At 35.3% G+C, this 15,841-nt stretch overlaps 1 protein-coding gene across 1 annotated transcript in view; it reads left to right on the top strand.

Annotated features, from left to right (window-relative positions):
* The window catches only part of NSL1 (NSL1 component of MIS12 kinetochore complex), a 30,295-nt gene extending 14,789 nt beyond the window's left edge, over positions 1–15,506 (top strand). Inside the window, exons 5-6 of the mRNA XM_036757666.1 lie at positions 13,398–13,465; positions 14,785–15,506. Coding sequence (XP_036613561.1) covers positions 13,398–13,465; positions 14,785–15,057 — 341 coding nt within the window. The 3' untranslated portion in view covers positions 15,058–15,506. The remainder of the gene's footprint in view (positions 1–13,397; positions 13,466–14,784) is intronic.
* Positions 15,507–15,841: the final 335 nt, after the last annotated feature.

Raw genomic sequence — 15,841 nt, 5'->3', positions numbered from 1 at the left:
TCTGAGATCAAATTTGAACTCTGGTCTTTCTGGCTGCAGGCCCAGTGTTGTATCCACTGCACCACCTAGCTGCCCCTCTCAAGTTAATAGTTTTCAGTTAAATTTTAGTTTGTTTTCTAGGCTTTGCTAAGTAAATCATATCACCAGCAAAAGTGATTATTTTGTTTATTCTCGGCCTATACTTCTTCCATCTATTTCTTTTTCTTGTCTTACTGCTATAGCTAGCATTTCTAACGTCATGTCAAATAGTAGTGGTGACAGTGGACATATTTGCTTAGCCTCTGATCTTATTCAATAGGGCTCTAATTTATTCCTGTTATGTGTGATCCAGACTCGTGGTTTTAGGCATATAAAATTTGCCACTTTTAGATCCATACATTCTTATGTTTTCTGGTGTGTTGTGTTTTTTTTTTTTTTAACAGAAATGGGTATGTATTTTGTCAAAAACTTTTTCTTAGTCTATTGATATAGTCATGATTTTTGTTCTTGTTATTAATGTGGTTAAATATATGTAAAATTTTCCTAATAATAAGCCCAACTTTCTTAGCTTAAATTCAACCTGGTTATAATTTGTAATCTTCCTAACTTTGTAGTCTTCACATATATTTTATTTAAAATTTTTGCATCAGTGTTCATTTGTGACAGTGGTCCAGTTTTCTTTCTCTGCTTTGTCTCAAGACAGTATTTGTATCATAGAATAAAATTAGAAGCATTCCTTTTCTTATTTTGCAGTTTATGTAATATTTGAATTACTTGTTCTTTGATGTTTGATAAAATTCACTTGTAAATCCATCAGATCCTGGATTTTTTTTTTCTTTGAATGTTCATTTATGGATCATTCAATTTCTTTTTCTGAGATTGGGTTATTTAAATTCTCTTTCCTTTGTTAACATGGACATTTTATATGTTTTAAAAGGAAGTATTTATCCATTTTTAAAATTTATTGGTTTTATTGGCATATAGTTGGCTAAAATTGTTTCTAATAAATTTCTCAGTTTCTACTTCATTTGTTACAAATTCTCTGTTTTCATTTTTGATATTTGTTTTTTATTTCTTTTTAAAAAATCAAAATAACTAAGTTCATGCTTATTGTCTTTTTTAAAACAATAGCCCTAAAGTTTTAGCTGTTTTTTTGCTTTCAAGTTTTTCATCTTTTTTTGTGATTTTCAAATCAAATGTAAATGTATTTCTGCACTTAGTTCTCTGAATATATATTCTGCCCTTCTTTGATGAAAGTGAAGCTCAGGTGCTACTTGTCCTTTTCCCTTTCTCCCTTTTTTGTAGTCTTCTATTTACATTATCTCATGATGTGAGATAATCTCACCTACCCTCCTTCCTTGTTTCTCCATAATATGTAATATGTATCTCCCCCTCCTTTTTTTTTTCTCTTCTCTATTAAGATCATTAAAACATACCCAATGCACTCCACAGCCCTCTGTCTTCACTCCCTTTACGACCCCTGATGATAGAATTCTAAGGGAAAACTTGTATCACTGACTCCCCCACCCCCATTGCGATGTAAACATGTTATCTTTATGAAGCCCCTCTTCTTGACTCCCATGTTTATATTTAAAAGTTTTTACCCAGCTTTGCTCCATTCATTAGAAAAGCTTGAAAAGTCCTCTTTTTCATTAAAGTTTGATATTTTTTTTGGCCTCTGTAGGATTATAATCAGTTTTGTTGGGTAAGTTTTTCTTTGTTGTAAGGCTTTATCTTTTGTCTTTTGTAATATAGTTTTCCAGGCTCCCAGCTCCTGTGTAGTGAGTGATAGCTGCTAAACCTTGTATAATCTTGTCTGTGATTCATCATCGTATTTGAACTCTTTCTTTCTGACTACTTTCAGAATTTTTTCATTGACCTTAAAGCTCTGGGTTTTACCTATTATGTTTCTAGAAGTCTTCATTTTGGGTAACCGGGTGGATTCTTTGAGTGCTTATATTTTGCCTGTGGAAGTTATTTTTTTTTCATGATTTCTTTTTTTGTGTGCAATTTATTTCTTTTAAATTATCAAGAATTATTTTTTCTTCCCTCTCACCTTCTGCTCCCATTTGAAAAAAAAAAACCACAAGAAACTTAAAAAAAAAACCCAGACTCTTGTAACAAATATGTATAGTCCAGCAAAACAAATTCCCCATATTGGCTGTGTCAAAAATGTGTGTTTCATTCATCATATTTAGTTCCTCACTTTTCTGTCAGGAAGTGAGTTTCATTCTTCATAATTACTTTTCTAGAATCATAGTCGATCTTTGCATTGATCAAAGTTCTTAGGTTTCTCAAATTATTTTGTTTTTATAATGTTATAAAACTGTTCTGGTTTCTCTCACTTCATTCTGTTAATGTAAGTGTTCCCAGTTTTCTCTGAAATTGTCTCCTTCGTTATCTCTTACAGCACATTTTTCATTTTTTTTTGTGAAATATGATATTCAGGCTCTTTTTTTTGATCATGGTTTTTAGGTAGAACAATGATTCTTAAATTATATCTCCTTGATGTGTTTTCCATCACATATAAGATATCTTACGTTTTCTTCTTCTTTTTTTTTTTTTGATCTTTTGACTTTCTTTTTATATTTCTTGCTTGTCTCAAGGAGTCATTAACTTCTGTTTGGTTCATTCTAATTTTCAGGGAGTCTGTTACTTGGGTAAAAATTTATACCTGTTGTACTAAGCTTTTGATTATCTTTAAGTCTTTTCTCCATTGTTCTCATTTCTTTTCCAACTATTTTATGTAGACATCTCATTTTATTTATAATACTATTTTAAAACTTTTTAAAGAATCTGTTTTTTCCAGGAATCTCTCTCATGGCCAGCATCTGTTTTTCTTTGAGGCTTTCTTGTTGATGTTTTGGAATTATACTTTTCATCTGTGTGTACGTATTGGGGATCCCTGTCTCCATAATAACTCTTTTAATTGGTATCTTTTTTTATTTACTCATTCTTTCATATTTCCTGAATTGGCACTTTGTGTCAGGGTCAGTATGCTTCTTGAAGGATGGGGCCTTGAATGGTCCTAACACAGAAACACACACACACACAAAATTTGTGGTTCTGCTGTTCATTCATTCTCCAGGTCTTGAAAAAGAGAACTGCAAAAATACCCCAGGCCATAAGTGGCTTGATAAAGGCCGTGGCCTGATAACTCCCTTCTTCTTCTAAATTTTGCGGATTCTGGTCTTTGGTTTGGAAATGGGCAATACAATTCTAAACTTGTCCCTAAGTAGTCTAGTAGACAGTTGCTGGCCCTGGGTCCCGTTAACCAGCTGGCAGGCTCTGCAGCTTCAGAGTGATACAGCCTTTAGCACCTGCTAGGCTGCAGTCATTTTTCCCTGGTTACTTGCCTTTGGCCTGGCTGCAGACACATTCCTATTTCATGCTGCTGTGCTGGGTCTGTGATCCCTTGAGAACTGCAAGCTGCCCTGCACTCCCCCAACCCATAATCCCTGCCCTGGTCATTCAACTGTGGCATGAATCCCCTCCAGGGACAGAGATATAGGTTCACCCCGGTCTGTGCTCAAGGATTGAATCCTGGATTCCATTCTGCAGTCAGCGAGAGAGCTATACAGTTACTGCCCTGGTCAGGTTCTGATGGACTGAACTCCCACTCACTTCTTTGTTGGAGTAGTTGTGGGAGAGAGCTGGGTTGTTCTGCTTCCTACTAATACATGGAATGAAAACCTTTCAAAATAGAACCTAGCAAAATAAATTAAAATCCTTTGGGAAAGGACAATATACACGTCATCCCAGCTGTGTCACTATTAATGTAACCTGAGATCACGTTTGCTTTTTTGGCTTCCATAGTCATACTGTTGACTCATTGACTTTGTAATCTACTAAAACTTACAGATTTTTTTTTTTTAGAAAAATTGCTGTTTATCCATCTCATCCCACCCTATTTTGTACCTAAGACTTTATATTTATCCTGATCGAATTTCATCTTATTAGATTTTATTGGGCAGCTAGGTGGTGCAGTAGATAGAGCATGAACCTTGGAGTCAGGAAGACCTGAATTCAGATTTAGCCTCAAACACTAGCTGTGTAACTCGGGGCAAGTTACTTAACACCTGTTTGCCTCTTGTCTGTAAAATGGGGATAATCATTGCACCTACCTCCCACAATTGTTTCGAGGATCAAATGAGTTAATAATGGTGAAGTGCTTGGCACATAGCAAGTGCTGTATAAATATTAGTTATCATCATCATCATCATCATTATTATTATACCTGCTACTCTAACTTTTTAAGATCCTTTTGGATCTTTTGGATCACCCACTGTGCTAGGTATTCTGAGTTTTGTGTCAACTGCCGATTTGGTAATCACACCGTGTATGCCTTTATCCGAGCATTTGCTAAAAATATTAAATAGTGCAGGGCCAAGTACAGATCCCTTAGGCACTCAACTGGAAACCTCCTACCACACTGATATAAACATTAACAGTTCTTCCAGCGAACAGCTGCTTCAGCTATCCAAGTCTGAGTCTGCCTAGTTATGTTATTATCTAATAATCTCTCCAGTCTTCTCCACAAGAATGAGATATTTTATCAAAAGCTGTACTAAGATCTATGTAAATTATTTCCATAGCATTCCTCTGTTGTGCTAATTTAGAAATCTTAATTTTTAAAAAGAGTTTTTTGTTGTTGTTTCAAACAAACTTTTCAACAACTAACTGCTTCCCCACTGAAGATACAGATTTTTGTCTTCTTCATATGTGTTACTAAACCACCACTTTGGTATATTTTACTTTTTTGAATAAAGTGTGCCCTTCCACTGCCATTTTAGTCATTCTTCCTAATCAAATTGCAGTGGCACCTGAGGCCATACTTATCTCTTTGCAGTAAGAGGTTTAATTCACCTTTGCTTTCAGCCTAAGTTTTTCACATTTTTGGATGCAATCTGTAACTATGAATACTTTTAGTGTTCTTTTTGGATATGTTTCCTGTTTATTTACTGAATGCTTTTATTAATATTTTTTTCCTTGAATGTCATATATTTTGTGGTATCTGGCATAACAGTTGTAATATGGGAAATTTGTTCGTTTCCCTTCCATTTTGGCTTTTGGATACTCTTCATCAGACCTTCGAATCTCAAGGCAAATATATTATTCCTGGTACTTATTAAGTATTCTTCATTTCTGACCAAGAGCCCATAATTTCTATGTCTTATATATAAATTTCTTGTTTGGAAACCCAAATCCCCTTCTCTGACACCATTGAAGCCAGATTCTTACTTTCCACATCTGCTTCTCTTTTTAAGTCTCTTCCCTCAGTCCATAGCCATGATGAAAATATCACCTGTTCCTGGAAGGTCTTAAGTTTCCTGCCTGGGATTTTCTAATCCCTAGAGATAATATCTAGGTTTGTTTTTGACAGTATCATTTGTTTCCATGTGAATCACCACAGTTGGATATTGATTTTCAGGTTTGACAAGTCACTATCACATCTAAGATTTATGCTTCAGGGAAAAGGAGTCAGTCCTTCCCAATGACCCATATTGAACTTTGTACCCTGTAGTCACAGGATTTTTTTCTATACTCCTAGAAGAAACAGAACCTGTCAGTGATCACACAGGTCCTTGGTTTACTTGCGTAGTTTTAATTTGTAATTTTAAATTTTATATATACATATATATATATACACACACACACACATATACATACACATACACATACATATATATATGCATACACACATATATAAAATAAATTTTTTTATATAATATTCTATATAGAAGACTCTCAACATGCATATATGTAGGTGACCAAAATACAACTCCTTTAGATGAGTGGTTACTCTAGTTTGGCCCTCATTGAGCTCTACTTCTTCTTTCTAATGCCAGTGAGATGAGAGTAATAGTTGAGGGGACTTGACAGGCTGTAGGGAAAAAGGTCATCTGCTCTGCCACCATCCTCACCTGCTCTATACAATGTTAACATTCTCATTCCCCTCTGCTATTCTGTTCCTAGCTGATCGTCCTCCTTTTGTAGTGCTGGTCATAGGCAGCATTAAGGGTGAAGAAGAGGGAGAGATAAGCAAAGTAGGAAGAGAAGGAAAATGGGAACCATTGTCATGATTCTTTAGTACCCACACAGACTCTTCCTTCCTACTTAACCCCACTCACTGCCTCTTTCTTTGCCCCTTACCTCTTTCTTCCTTTCCCCTCCAATTGAATCCTGATCCTTTTCCTTCCTCTCTGTCCTTTTATAATTCTTACCCTATATCTCCCACCCCCCAGTTAGCTATGCTGGAGTCCCCATATACTTGATGGGACTTAACACTAATAACTTGGAATTGAGAGGCTTCCAATTGAAGTAAGAAAAGGAATAGATTGTCTGTTGTCTGACCAACAAGGCATAGGTGTAGAGAAGTCCTGATGATCTAAGTTAGGACTCAGAACACATTTTTGTGCTTTAAAAATTGTCACAAGTCACTTAGTGTGATTATACTTGACTTTCTTTTGTAAATGGAAATGCTATCTGTACTTCCTACCTCATGGAATTGTTGTGATGAAAGTGCTTTATATGCCACTATAAATATGAATTATCACTCCTCCCTAATACTACATGCAAATGCCTTATTGTGATGCGCTGATGACTCTGAGTTCCCAAAAATATTCTAGTAGAAACTGAGCTCTTACCAAATTGGAAAAGTTTTGAGTAGAGATCTGATGATAGGCTGTACTGCATGTGTATCATTCAGAGGACAGGCTAGCTAAATTGAGAGATTTTAATTCCCAGGTTGGCCACCAGGTGAGAAATATTTTCAGGCTTAGTAAAATTCACTATGGAGTTGGGGAATAGCTCTTGTTCTCATATATTTGAATTGGTTCCTTATGGATCTTGGATATAAGACCTTTCGTCAAAGAAAATTGCTCTGAAGATTTTTCTCAGTTAATTTTCTCTCCTAATTTTAACTTCATTGATTTTGTTTATATAAAAGCTTTTAAATTTTGTGTAATAAAAATTGTCCATGTTGTTGTTTGTGATGCTCTCTATGCCTTGTTTAGCCATGGATTCTTCCCCTATCCACCGCTGTAAAAGAAAGAGTATTTCCTTTGCTTCTCCTCTAATTTGTTTATGATGTGATCTTTTATATTGATGCCGTGTCCCCTTTTGGCGCTTATCTTAGTAGGTGGGCTGAGGTGCAGACAGAATTTCTGCCAGACTTTTTATAAGCAGTTTTTGTCAAATAGTATTTCCCACAGTAGTTGGGGTTTTTGGTGCTTATTGAGTACTGTACTGTACTAAATTTGTTTTCTTCTTTATGTTTTGTACCTAATGCGATGGACTTACTGCCTTTAACCAAAACCAAATTGTTTTGATGATTACTACTCTATGGTACTGCTTGAAATATGGTACTTCAAGACTCCCATTTTTTCCATTGCTTTTCCTTTGAGAAAAGATTCTTGACCTTTTGTTCCTCCAGAAGACATTCATTACTATTTTCTTAAGTCCTATAAAATAATCCTTTGGTAGTTTTTGAATGATGTGAATAGGTAAATTGATTAATTAATATTGTCATTTTTGTTATATTGGTATGGCCTGATCACGAGCAATTAATATTTAGGTCTATTTCTGTAGAATTTTTGTGTGGCATTCATACAGTTCCTTTGTGTGTGCCTTGATAAGGAGACTCCCAGATATTTGGCCCATTCTGTAAGTTGTTTTGAGTAAAATTTTTCTATCTCTTCCCACTATGTTTTGTTGGTAATTTACAGAGATACTGATGATTTGTGTGAGATTTATTTCATATCCTGTAACATTGCAGAAGCTATTAATTTTCAATTAAAATTTTTAGTTCACACTTTAAGTTGTTGGTGTAGTTGACAAAATTGAACTGAACCCTCTGTTAGTATATTTGATTGAGGAGAGTTCAGTTTTCTAAATGTAGTGGTGGAATCTACTTCGTTGTAGTTTTGTGCAACATAAAAATAGTTAATGAGGCATGTATTGTACAATTTACCCATGTATGATTTTGAAAATGCAAGACTTTCTTAGGGAGCAACACTATTTTTTTTAACGAATTATCAAGAGAAGATTTTTGTATGTTGTCAGACTTTTTTGTTACTAATCAGTTTATAGATTGTTATAAAATTCATCTGGTTATATAGGTTCAACTCCTTCACCAGTATATTTCAACATATTGACATCACAAATAGAATAAAACTTAAAGTCACCTAAATGTCTGACTTTTTAGGTGAGAATTAAAACTATGAAGTAAACATAAAGGAAAACTTTAAGTGGGATTTTTTTGACAGGGTTTCTGTTTTTTTTAATTATTGAAATCATGGAAAATAGTAAGAGGTATGAGTTTCTTTGGAAGTCCATAACATAGTGTTTATTATTTCGAAATTTCTACAAGGCCCATTCAACTGAAGATTATTCATTAGGAAGTAATAAATAATTTTGTTTCATTATCACCAGTGGTGCTACTTTCTATTGCTTATTTGTAGCTTTAGTTACCACTTTTGAAATGAATCCAAAATAAATGTTTGCTTGGTCATATTAATCAAATATAGTTGGAAATGGAAAGGAAGTACGTGGTTGAACACTTTTGCTGAGTTTGTATATTTGTGTAGCCTCTTAGAAGTTCATGTTTCCTAGATTAGTAAATGAATCAGAGAATACAATTGAAGCGTTAGAAGGGCCCTTGGAGGTGGGTCATCTGACAGCCTCTCCTTGAAGGCCTTCAGTGTCCTGAAAGCAAAACTAGTTCAGTTGCTCAATCTTTCATTTCCACTTTTTCATTTCCCTTTGTTTTGGAAAGCCAATAACTGGGGAAAACAATTTTCTCAGGGGTAGCACTTAACTTCCACATTTTTAAGAACTAAGGTACTTTTTAAAGTAACAGTGCATTAGTCTGCTATTTAGATAGCGAATGGCAAGCATTTAGTCCTCCCTGTTAAGCTATTTTAAGAAAACAGCTTTCATGGTCTTTAGGCCATCTTAACGGCTGCTTCCATATCTTATTCCTTTTAAATCATTCCTTATTTTGAGATTAGTAACTGAGAAGACACCCTTCTTAATCCTTAATGGAATATGTAGTGATATAGAAAACTAACTTTGTTAACTTTGGTTCTCAATAATAGGACATGATTCTTCTGGTTCTTTTGCTGATGCTGCAAACAGCGATCTTAGAGATCTATATATTTCCTTTTCTTAATAACAAAATCTGTTAAGTCCCTGGCACATCATTTGCAGGCAATGTGTTACATTCCAAAAATCTATTTGTAAACTGGTTGTTTGAGACTCAAAATTCATTCCCGTGTAAAAAGAGTAAAAATGATGATTTGGTTCCCTACAAAAGCCTGTTTAACCCATAGTTTAATTCCGCAAACTTTTATTAGTGCCTACTATGTGCCCGGTGCTAGGCTGGAAAGAAAAAAGTCCTCAAGGGGCTAATTGTAGGAGTGGGAGTTAAGGGGCAGGAGAGATAACAAACATAGATAAGTAACCAGAAATTATATACAGAATAAGTACAAAGTGATTGGGGGGATCAGGATTGGCCTCTTATTAGGAGGTCACACTTGAGCCTTAGAGGAAGCTAAGGATCCTACAAGGTAGAGGTGAGGAGCAAGAACATTCCAGCACAGTAAATAATACAGTACTGTTGCATGTGCTATATTTCAGAAACATTATGAGTTAAATGGATCTTTGTGTGTTAACTTGGTAAGCTAACCTGGTCAACGTTTATGCTTTTTAATTGGAACATAACCTATTGTATGGTCCTAGCTGACAAGACGGAAGCTCTGCGAACATTTTTTCTACCCTACCACCACCACACCAAGATAGGAATATAGGAACACCAAAAATACTTGTTCTCCTGAGGGTGTCTGTCTTCTGGCATGGTATGAGTCAGATACTTTTTTTTCCTTTTTGGGGGGGTGGGGTGAAGGGGGGAAGTCAGGGCAATTGGGGTTGAGTGACACGCCCAAGGTCACACGGCTAGTAAAGTATGTTAAGTGTCTGAGGCTGGATTTGAACTCAAGTCCTCCTGACTGCAGGGCCAGTGCTCTACTCGCTGTGCCACCCAGCTGCCCCATGAGTCAGATATTTGAGTATGTTTAGGCCATGTTCCTAAGTTATGGTGTTACCTGTATAAAATCTTCTTATATAGGAAGATAGTAGAGGGTTGTTTAAGATCTTTAAAGAAAGAGATTTAATGGAAGTTTTCTTAATATGAAAGGTCTTCCATCTAGTGAAAAATTTAAACATTTTGGACTTTTCTGTTAGAATTTAATGTAAACACCTACATATTGAAATTAAATGCTTTAATTGCAGAGTTTTTGAGTTAAAGGATGCTACAGAAGTCAACTAATTCAACATTTAATAGTTTTGAAATGTAGTTTCATTCTTAAATTTATTGCTAATGTATAATCCCAAATTTTAAAAAAGCCCTTTCAACCAGTTTCATTCAGAAAGTAATAGTTTTTCTTCCAATTTTTCATTTCAATCTTTTTTTGTCAAGAAGAAATTTTCTTCCTGTTTTAGCAATTTAGTCGTATTTTTTCATGCACAAGTGGTTTGTTTTTTAAGTTTGCTTGTGGCTGTTGGTTAATCTAAGTGATTGTGTTGATATTGGTCATATAATTCACGAACAATGGAATTTTGAATAGTAGCCTGTGAGACACAAAAGGTGAGCCAGCTTCCATGCACTTGACATGTCACACATGGAAGAGCACTCTCTGCATGGATTCTGGATATCGGACGATGCTGTCGTGTTTTCCTAGTCATGGATAGAGTAAATAAAGCAGGGCTTTGTGCTTGCTCCCGTGCTTTTTAGTGTGATGTTTTCAGCAGTCTTGTCAGATGTTTTCAACAAGGACAGAAACTGCATCAAGGTCAACTCCTGCACTGACATAAATTATTTAACTTGAAAAGGCTGCAAGGCAAGACTAAAGTGGAGGAAGAGTTGGTGATTGTGTACTCAGCGCAGCCTCTGAGGCTGACGTGCACCAAAGTATGGTTCCATTCTCTGCCACTTGTGCTAATTTTGGCCTGACAACTAACAGCAAGGCAACAGAGGCCCTCCGGGAGCCGACACCAACCCATCTACACGTGGAACCATCAGTTACAAAAAATGGAGAAGTTTTGAATGCTGTGAATAAGTTCACTTACCTTGGCAGTATACTTTCCAGGGATGCACACAAAAATGATGAAGCTGGCACACACATAGAGCCAGATCAGCATTGGGGAGGCTCCGAAAGAATGCGCGGGAGAGAAGATACTAGGCTGCTTACCAAATTGAAGGTCTCCAGAGCCTTTGTGATGACCTCATCGTTGTAAACCTGTGAAATCTGGACAGTTTACCAGCACCCGGGCAGAAGATTAAACTGTTTCCATTTTAATTGTCTTAGGAAGAGTCTGAAGATCACCTGACAAGATAAGGTACCAGACACTGAGTTTCTTTCTTGAGCTGAACTGCCAAGCATTCAAGCCCTACTGCTGAGTGTGCAACTCTGATGAGCTGGCCACATTGTTCACATTGCTAAACATGTGTTTGTACATGGGGGTCCAAAGAAGTGGTACAAAAATATTCTCAAGATTTCTCTGAAGAACTTTGGTATTGATTATGAGACGTGGGAGACACTGGCACAGGAGCATATTGTTATATGATATAGAAATATATATATATGTGTGTGTGTGTGTGTGTACATATATATACATATATATGTGTGTATACACACACACACACATATATATATATATATATGTATATATATATATGGTGGTATAAAATGCCATGGGATGGCATTTCCACATCAAAGATGGTGCTGTGCTCTATGTGCAAAGCAAAATTTCAGTAGCCCAAAAGAAACATGAGATTCGCAAATTTAGAGGCATTTCCCTTCCAGATGGTTATATGGATTATTTGTGTCTAGCCTGTAGTAGAGCCTTTGGAGCTCGTATTGGTGTGATGAGCTACTGCCAGACACACTGTACGTTGGCCCCAACGTGGCGGTGTCATTTTGGTCCTCTTCAAGCACAAAGGACAAACAACAACAATTTGAAATTTCAGCGTACTTTTAAAGCACTCTTTTGGTTGTTCTCACCCATTTCCTTTTATTCCTTGAGTGTATATCTCGGCTATACAGGATGGAGACTGATAGAAGAGAAAATAAAACATAATTGGTGTCTGTGAAATAATTTGTTTTAATCATGACCATGCTCATTTTTTTTGACCATGAATGTGCTTGTAATCCACCATTGTCTATCTTTCTAAAAAAGTTTGAAGTCATAGAGCATCGTTATAGACCATCTAGTTCAGCATCTTTAGCAGACTTTAGCAGTCTGTGGGTGAAATCTATGGGCCCTTTCTCAAAATAGCTTTTTCTTTGGGGTTTTGTTTTTAAAATCGTAATTGGAGGAAATGATAAATTTCAGTTAAAGGTTAGTGAAAATAAAGGTGTAATTTTTTTCTCATCCAAGTTTGTGGGCCTCCTTGAAACTTACTAAGATAAGGTTAAGATCTTCCTCCCACCCCCATCTAGACCAACTGCCTCAATTTACAGATTTAATTCCTTCAACAAATATTGTTTTACAATTCTTGTTATGTGCAAGGCATGTAGATGAGGAACTTGCAGCATAAAGAGGTGGTAACTTGTCCAGAACTAGTAAGTGACAAAGTCAAGACAGAAAATGTAAGGGGGAAAAAACTTGGCCTCAGAATTAAAAAGAAATTTAGCCACTGAAGGATGAGGAACAGATGACAGTGTTAATACAACCAGAAAATTCTGTTCTGTGTGGAATTTTGCACATCAAATTCAAATGTTGCTTAGTATTATTAATTCTTATGTGTAAAGAGTCTATATATATGTGGAAGTTAAAGACCAAATTTAAATATTACTAATTTAAACTCATATTTTAACATATATTTCCTTTAAAATATGATCACTCTTTTTTCCCCTTTTAAAAAATAAATAAATTTATTTTAGTTTTCAGCATTCACTTCTGTAAGTTTTAAATTTTCTCTGCCACCCTCCCCTCTCCCCTTCCTAAAATGGCATGCATCCCAATATAGGCTGTACATATACATCCTTATTAAACATAAAATATGATCACTCTTAAGCTGTGTTGTATCATTACCACAATGTGCTGCATGTTCTAATAACTGCTGTTTAAAAAAACATAAGACTTGATTCCCTGTTCTTTTATCTGCTTACATTCTAAACATTCATCTTTGTATAGCTATTACAGTCTGCCACTTGTGTTTGCCACTGTTGATTTTATTATAATGGCATAAAATCTTTTGTAGCCATGGGTAGTTAATTTTTAATTTAGTCAATAATAGTATTGTAAGAGATATCAAATTAAGGTGAATACTTGTTAAGAAATTTTCCAGTCATCTTTTATTCTGTGTGTTTTCTTTTGGAAAAGAAATGAAGTGGTATTTGGGGTTTTCTTTGCAGAATCTCACATGGAAAATTTGAAATGCAGAGGAGAAACAGCTACCAAGCAGATTACTGAAGTAATGAAGGTAAAAGCCATATGCTCCTTTTAAATGGAAGATATGTGGCTTGGTGGTCTCTTCGAAAATTCATGACACATATTTTTAGAGTCTGTTTTACCAGAAATTCTTAGGAGTTTTTTTAACTTGATTTTTCTGCATTTGTGTAAGAGAAGATGGGGAAAGAAAGGGAATAAGCATTTATATAGCACTGGTTATATGCGAGGTTCTGTGCTAAGCATTTTACATATATCATTTGATCTGGGTTCATTTGAATCCTGGGAAGTAGGAGCTATTCTTATCCCTATTTTACAATTGAAGAAACTGAGGCAGACAGTGTTTGAGTGACTTGCCCAGTGTCACACAGCTAATAAGTGTTTGAAGCCAGATTTAAACGTAGATCTTCCTGATCCCAGGCCCAGGCCTAGCACTCCATCCATTGTACCACCAGCTGACTCTAATAGGCAGTTAAGGTTTCACTCCATGGTCAGTGGTCGTTCTGAATGGTATTGGTTTTTGATCCAGCCAGCTTTAGAGGCTACATTCAAATTTGAAGTCTTCACAATACTGTTATAGCTTGTATTATTGAATTACTTTATCCAAAATAAAAAACAAAAACTCTCTGAAACTTAAAATATATAAAATAAATTGAAAAGTCCTTTATATAATATTTTATTAGAAATTTGACTATTCAGCATCTCTCCTAGTTGAGTATTAACTGTTGCTTCAGTTTGTGGTGGCTTCATAGGTTAGCTTTAAATCTTTTCATCTCTGATGTGATTTAAGCTGATTGCCTGAAAAACCATGACTTCCTTTCGGTACATGTATGCAGTGGATTAAATCTCTTACATATCTAGCTAACTAACTTGAGGTTGTTATCTGAAACACCTTTCAGATTCCATACTCTTGGTTCTGAAATTTTTTACCTGCCTGTATTGTTAAAGAACAGATACCCATATTTCCAGTGGAAAGTTGTAAAATGTGTCTTATCAGTAAACTAAGTACTTCAAGATTAGCATTACCTTTGGTGTTTGTTCTTTTCATGATTATGTTCCCAGGTCCAAAAAAATTCATAGTGTATAGATTACTCAAGCTTTACTCGAGCTGATTTTTTTGTGTGTTAGGTTATTTTCAAATATTCATTTATTAAGCTTTTATAGTTTATTACTGAAGTTTCTCATCTAGCACTGATGCAGTTTCTTGGTAGTTTGAAGAAAGTCTACCCTACCAGTCATGACTTCATCATATTTTTTCTAGAATGGCTGTAGCCTGGTATGTGTGAAATCCAGGGTATTGTGTTTTTCTTTCACTGAGAATTCACTTGAAATATCATTATTTTGTTTTTTAAGTCCTTGCCAGTGTTGATTGAGCAAGCAGATGGGTTCTCCAAAGTTCTAACGATGCAGCCCATTCTACAACTTCAGAGGCTCCACCAAGAAGTTTTTTCTGGCAGCCACACGAAAGAAGCCGTAAAACCTGAGAGCTTTGTAACACAGATAGAAACCACCCCAACAGAGACTGATGCCAGGAAAACCACTAACATAGTACTGAAGAGGAAAAGACCTAAAAACTCTCCACAGAGAAAACAGTATCCATTGCTTCAAATGGGAATTGATTCATGAGATGTTCCTGTTTGTCTCAGAAGTGGTAAAAGGACTTTATCTGTAGCGTTAAGCATGGCTGGAGCTTTATGTAGAATAGGAAATAAATTAATTTCTTCAACCAGTCATGCATTAAGCAAACGTCATAGCTGTATAATCAGCCAATAAATGTGATATAATGTATATATTTCTTAATTTACCGTTTCATCCGCAATAAGATAAAAATTTATTTTGTTTGAGTTGGGGTTTGATGGCCATTAGTAGGCCGTGATGGTGCAAATGTTTTGTATGCTCAGGTACCATCACTTTTTTGTTGTCATGGTCACTTTTATGGAATTTCATGGTTGAGGTAAACTTATGCTTCCATGAATTATTTCTTTTTATAAAGATAGCTTAACAACAATTTACTTATTTAACCTACTAAAAAGAAATCATCAGTTATGAGCCATATGTAATTTTGATGTTACAAACTAATGTCCAGGTGGGAAAATGGTGTTAATAGTGTTACTCCTATTCCACTTAATTTGGAATTTTTGGACTTAATGGCTCAATATTTTGATGTAAGACTTTCAAATTACTTATGTTTATTCAGACAGTATTCTTGTAAATAAAAGAAGACTCCACTGTTTTCCTGTGCTATGTATATATTTTTATATTTCATTAATTTTTTAATATTCAAACAGCATTTGACTGTGGACTATTAGCAGATTTTATATTTGTGTTTAGATCTAGTTGAGATATTCATGTCAGATTAATACTTTGACAAATAATTTTGACATATTGTAGAGAAATATTGTAATCATAC

This window comes from Trichosurus vulpecula, chromosome 4 (genome assembly GCF_011100635.1).
Source record: "Trichosurus vulpecula isolate mTriVul1 chromosome 4, mTriVul1.pri, whole genome shotgun sequence".
Taxonomy (NCBI): domain Eukaryota; kingdom Metazoa; phylum Chordata; class Mammalia; order Diprotodontia; family Phalangeridae; genus Trichosurus; species Trichosurus vulpecula.
This window is presented reverse-complemented; position numbering and strand designations above follow the sequence as displayed.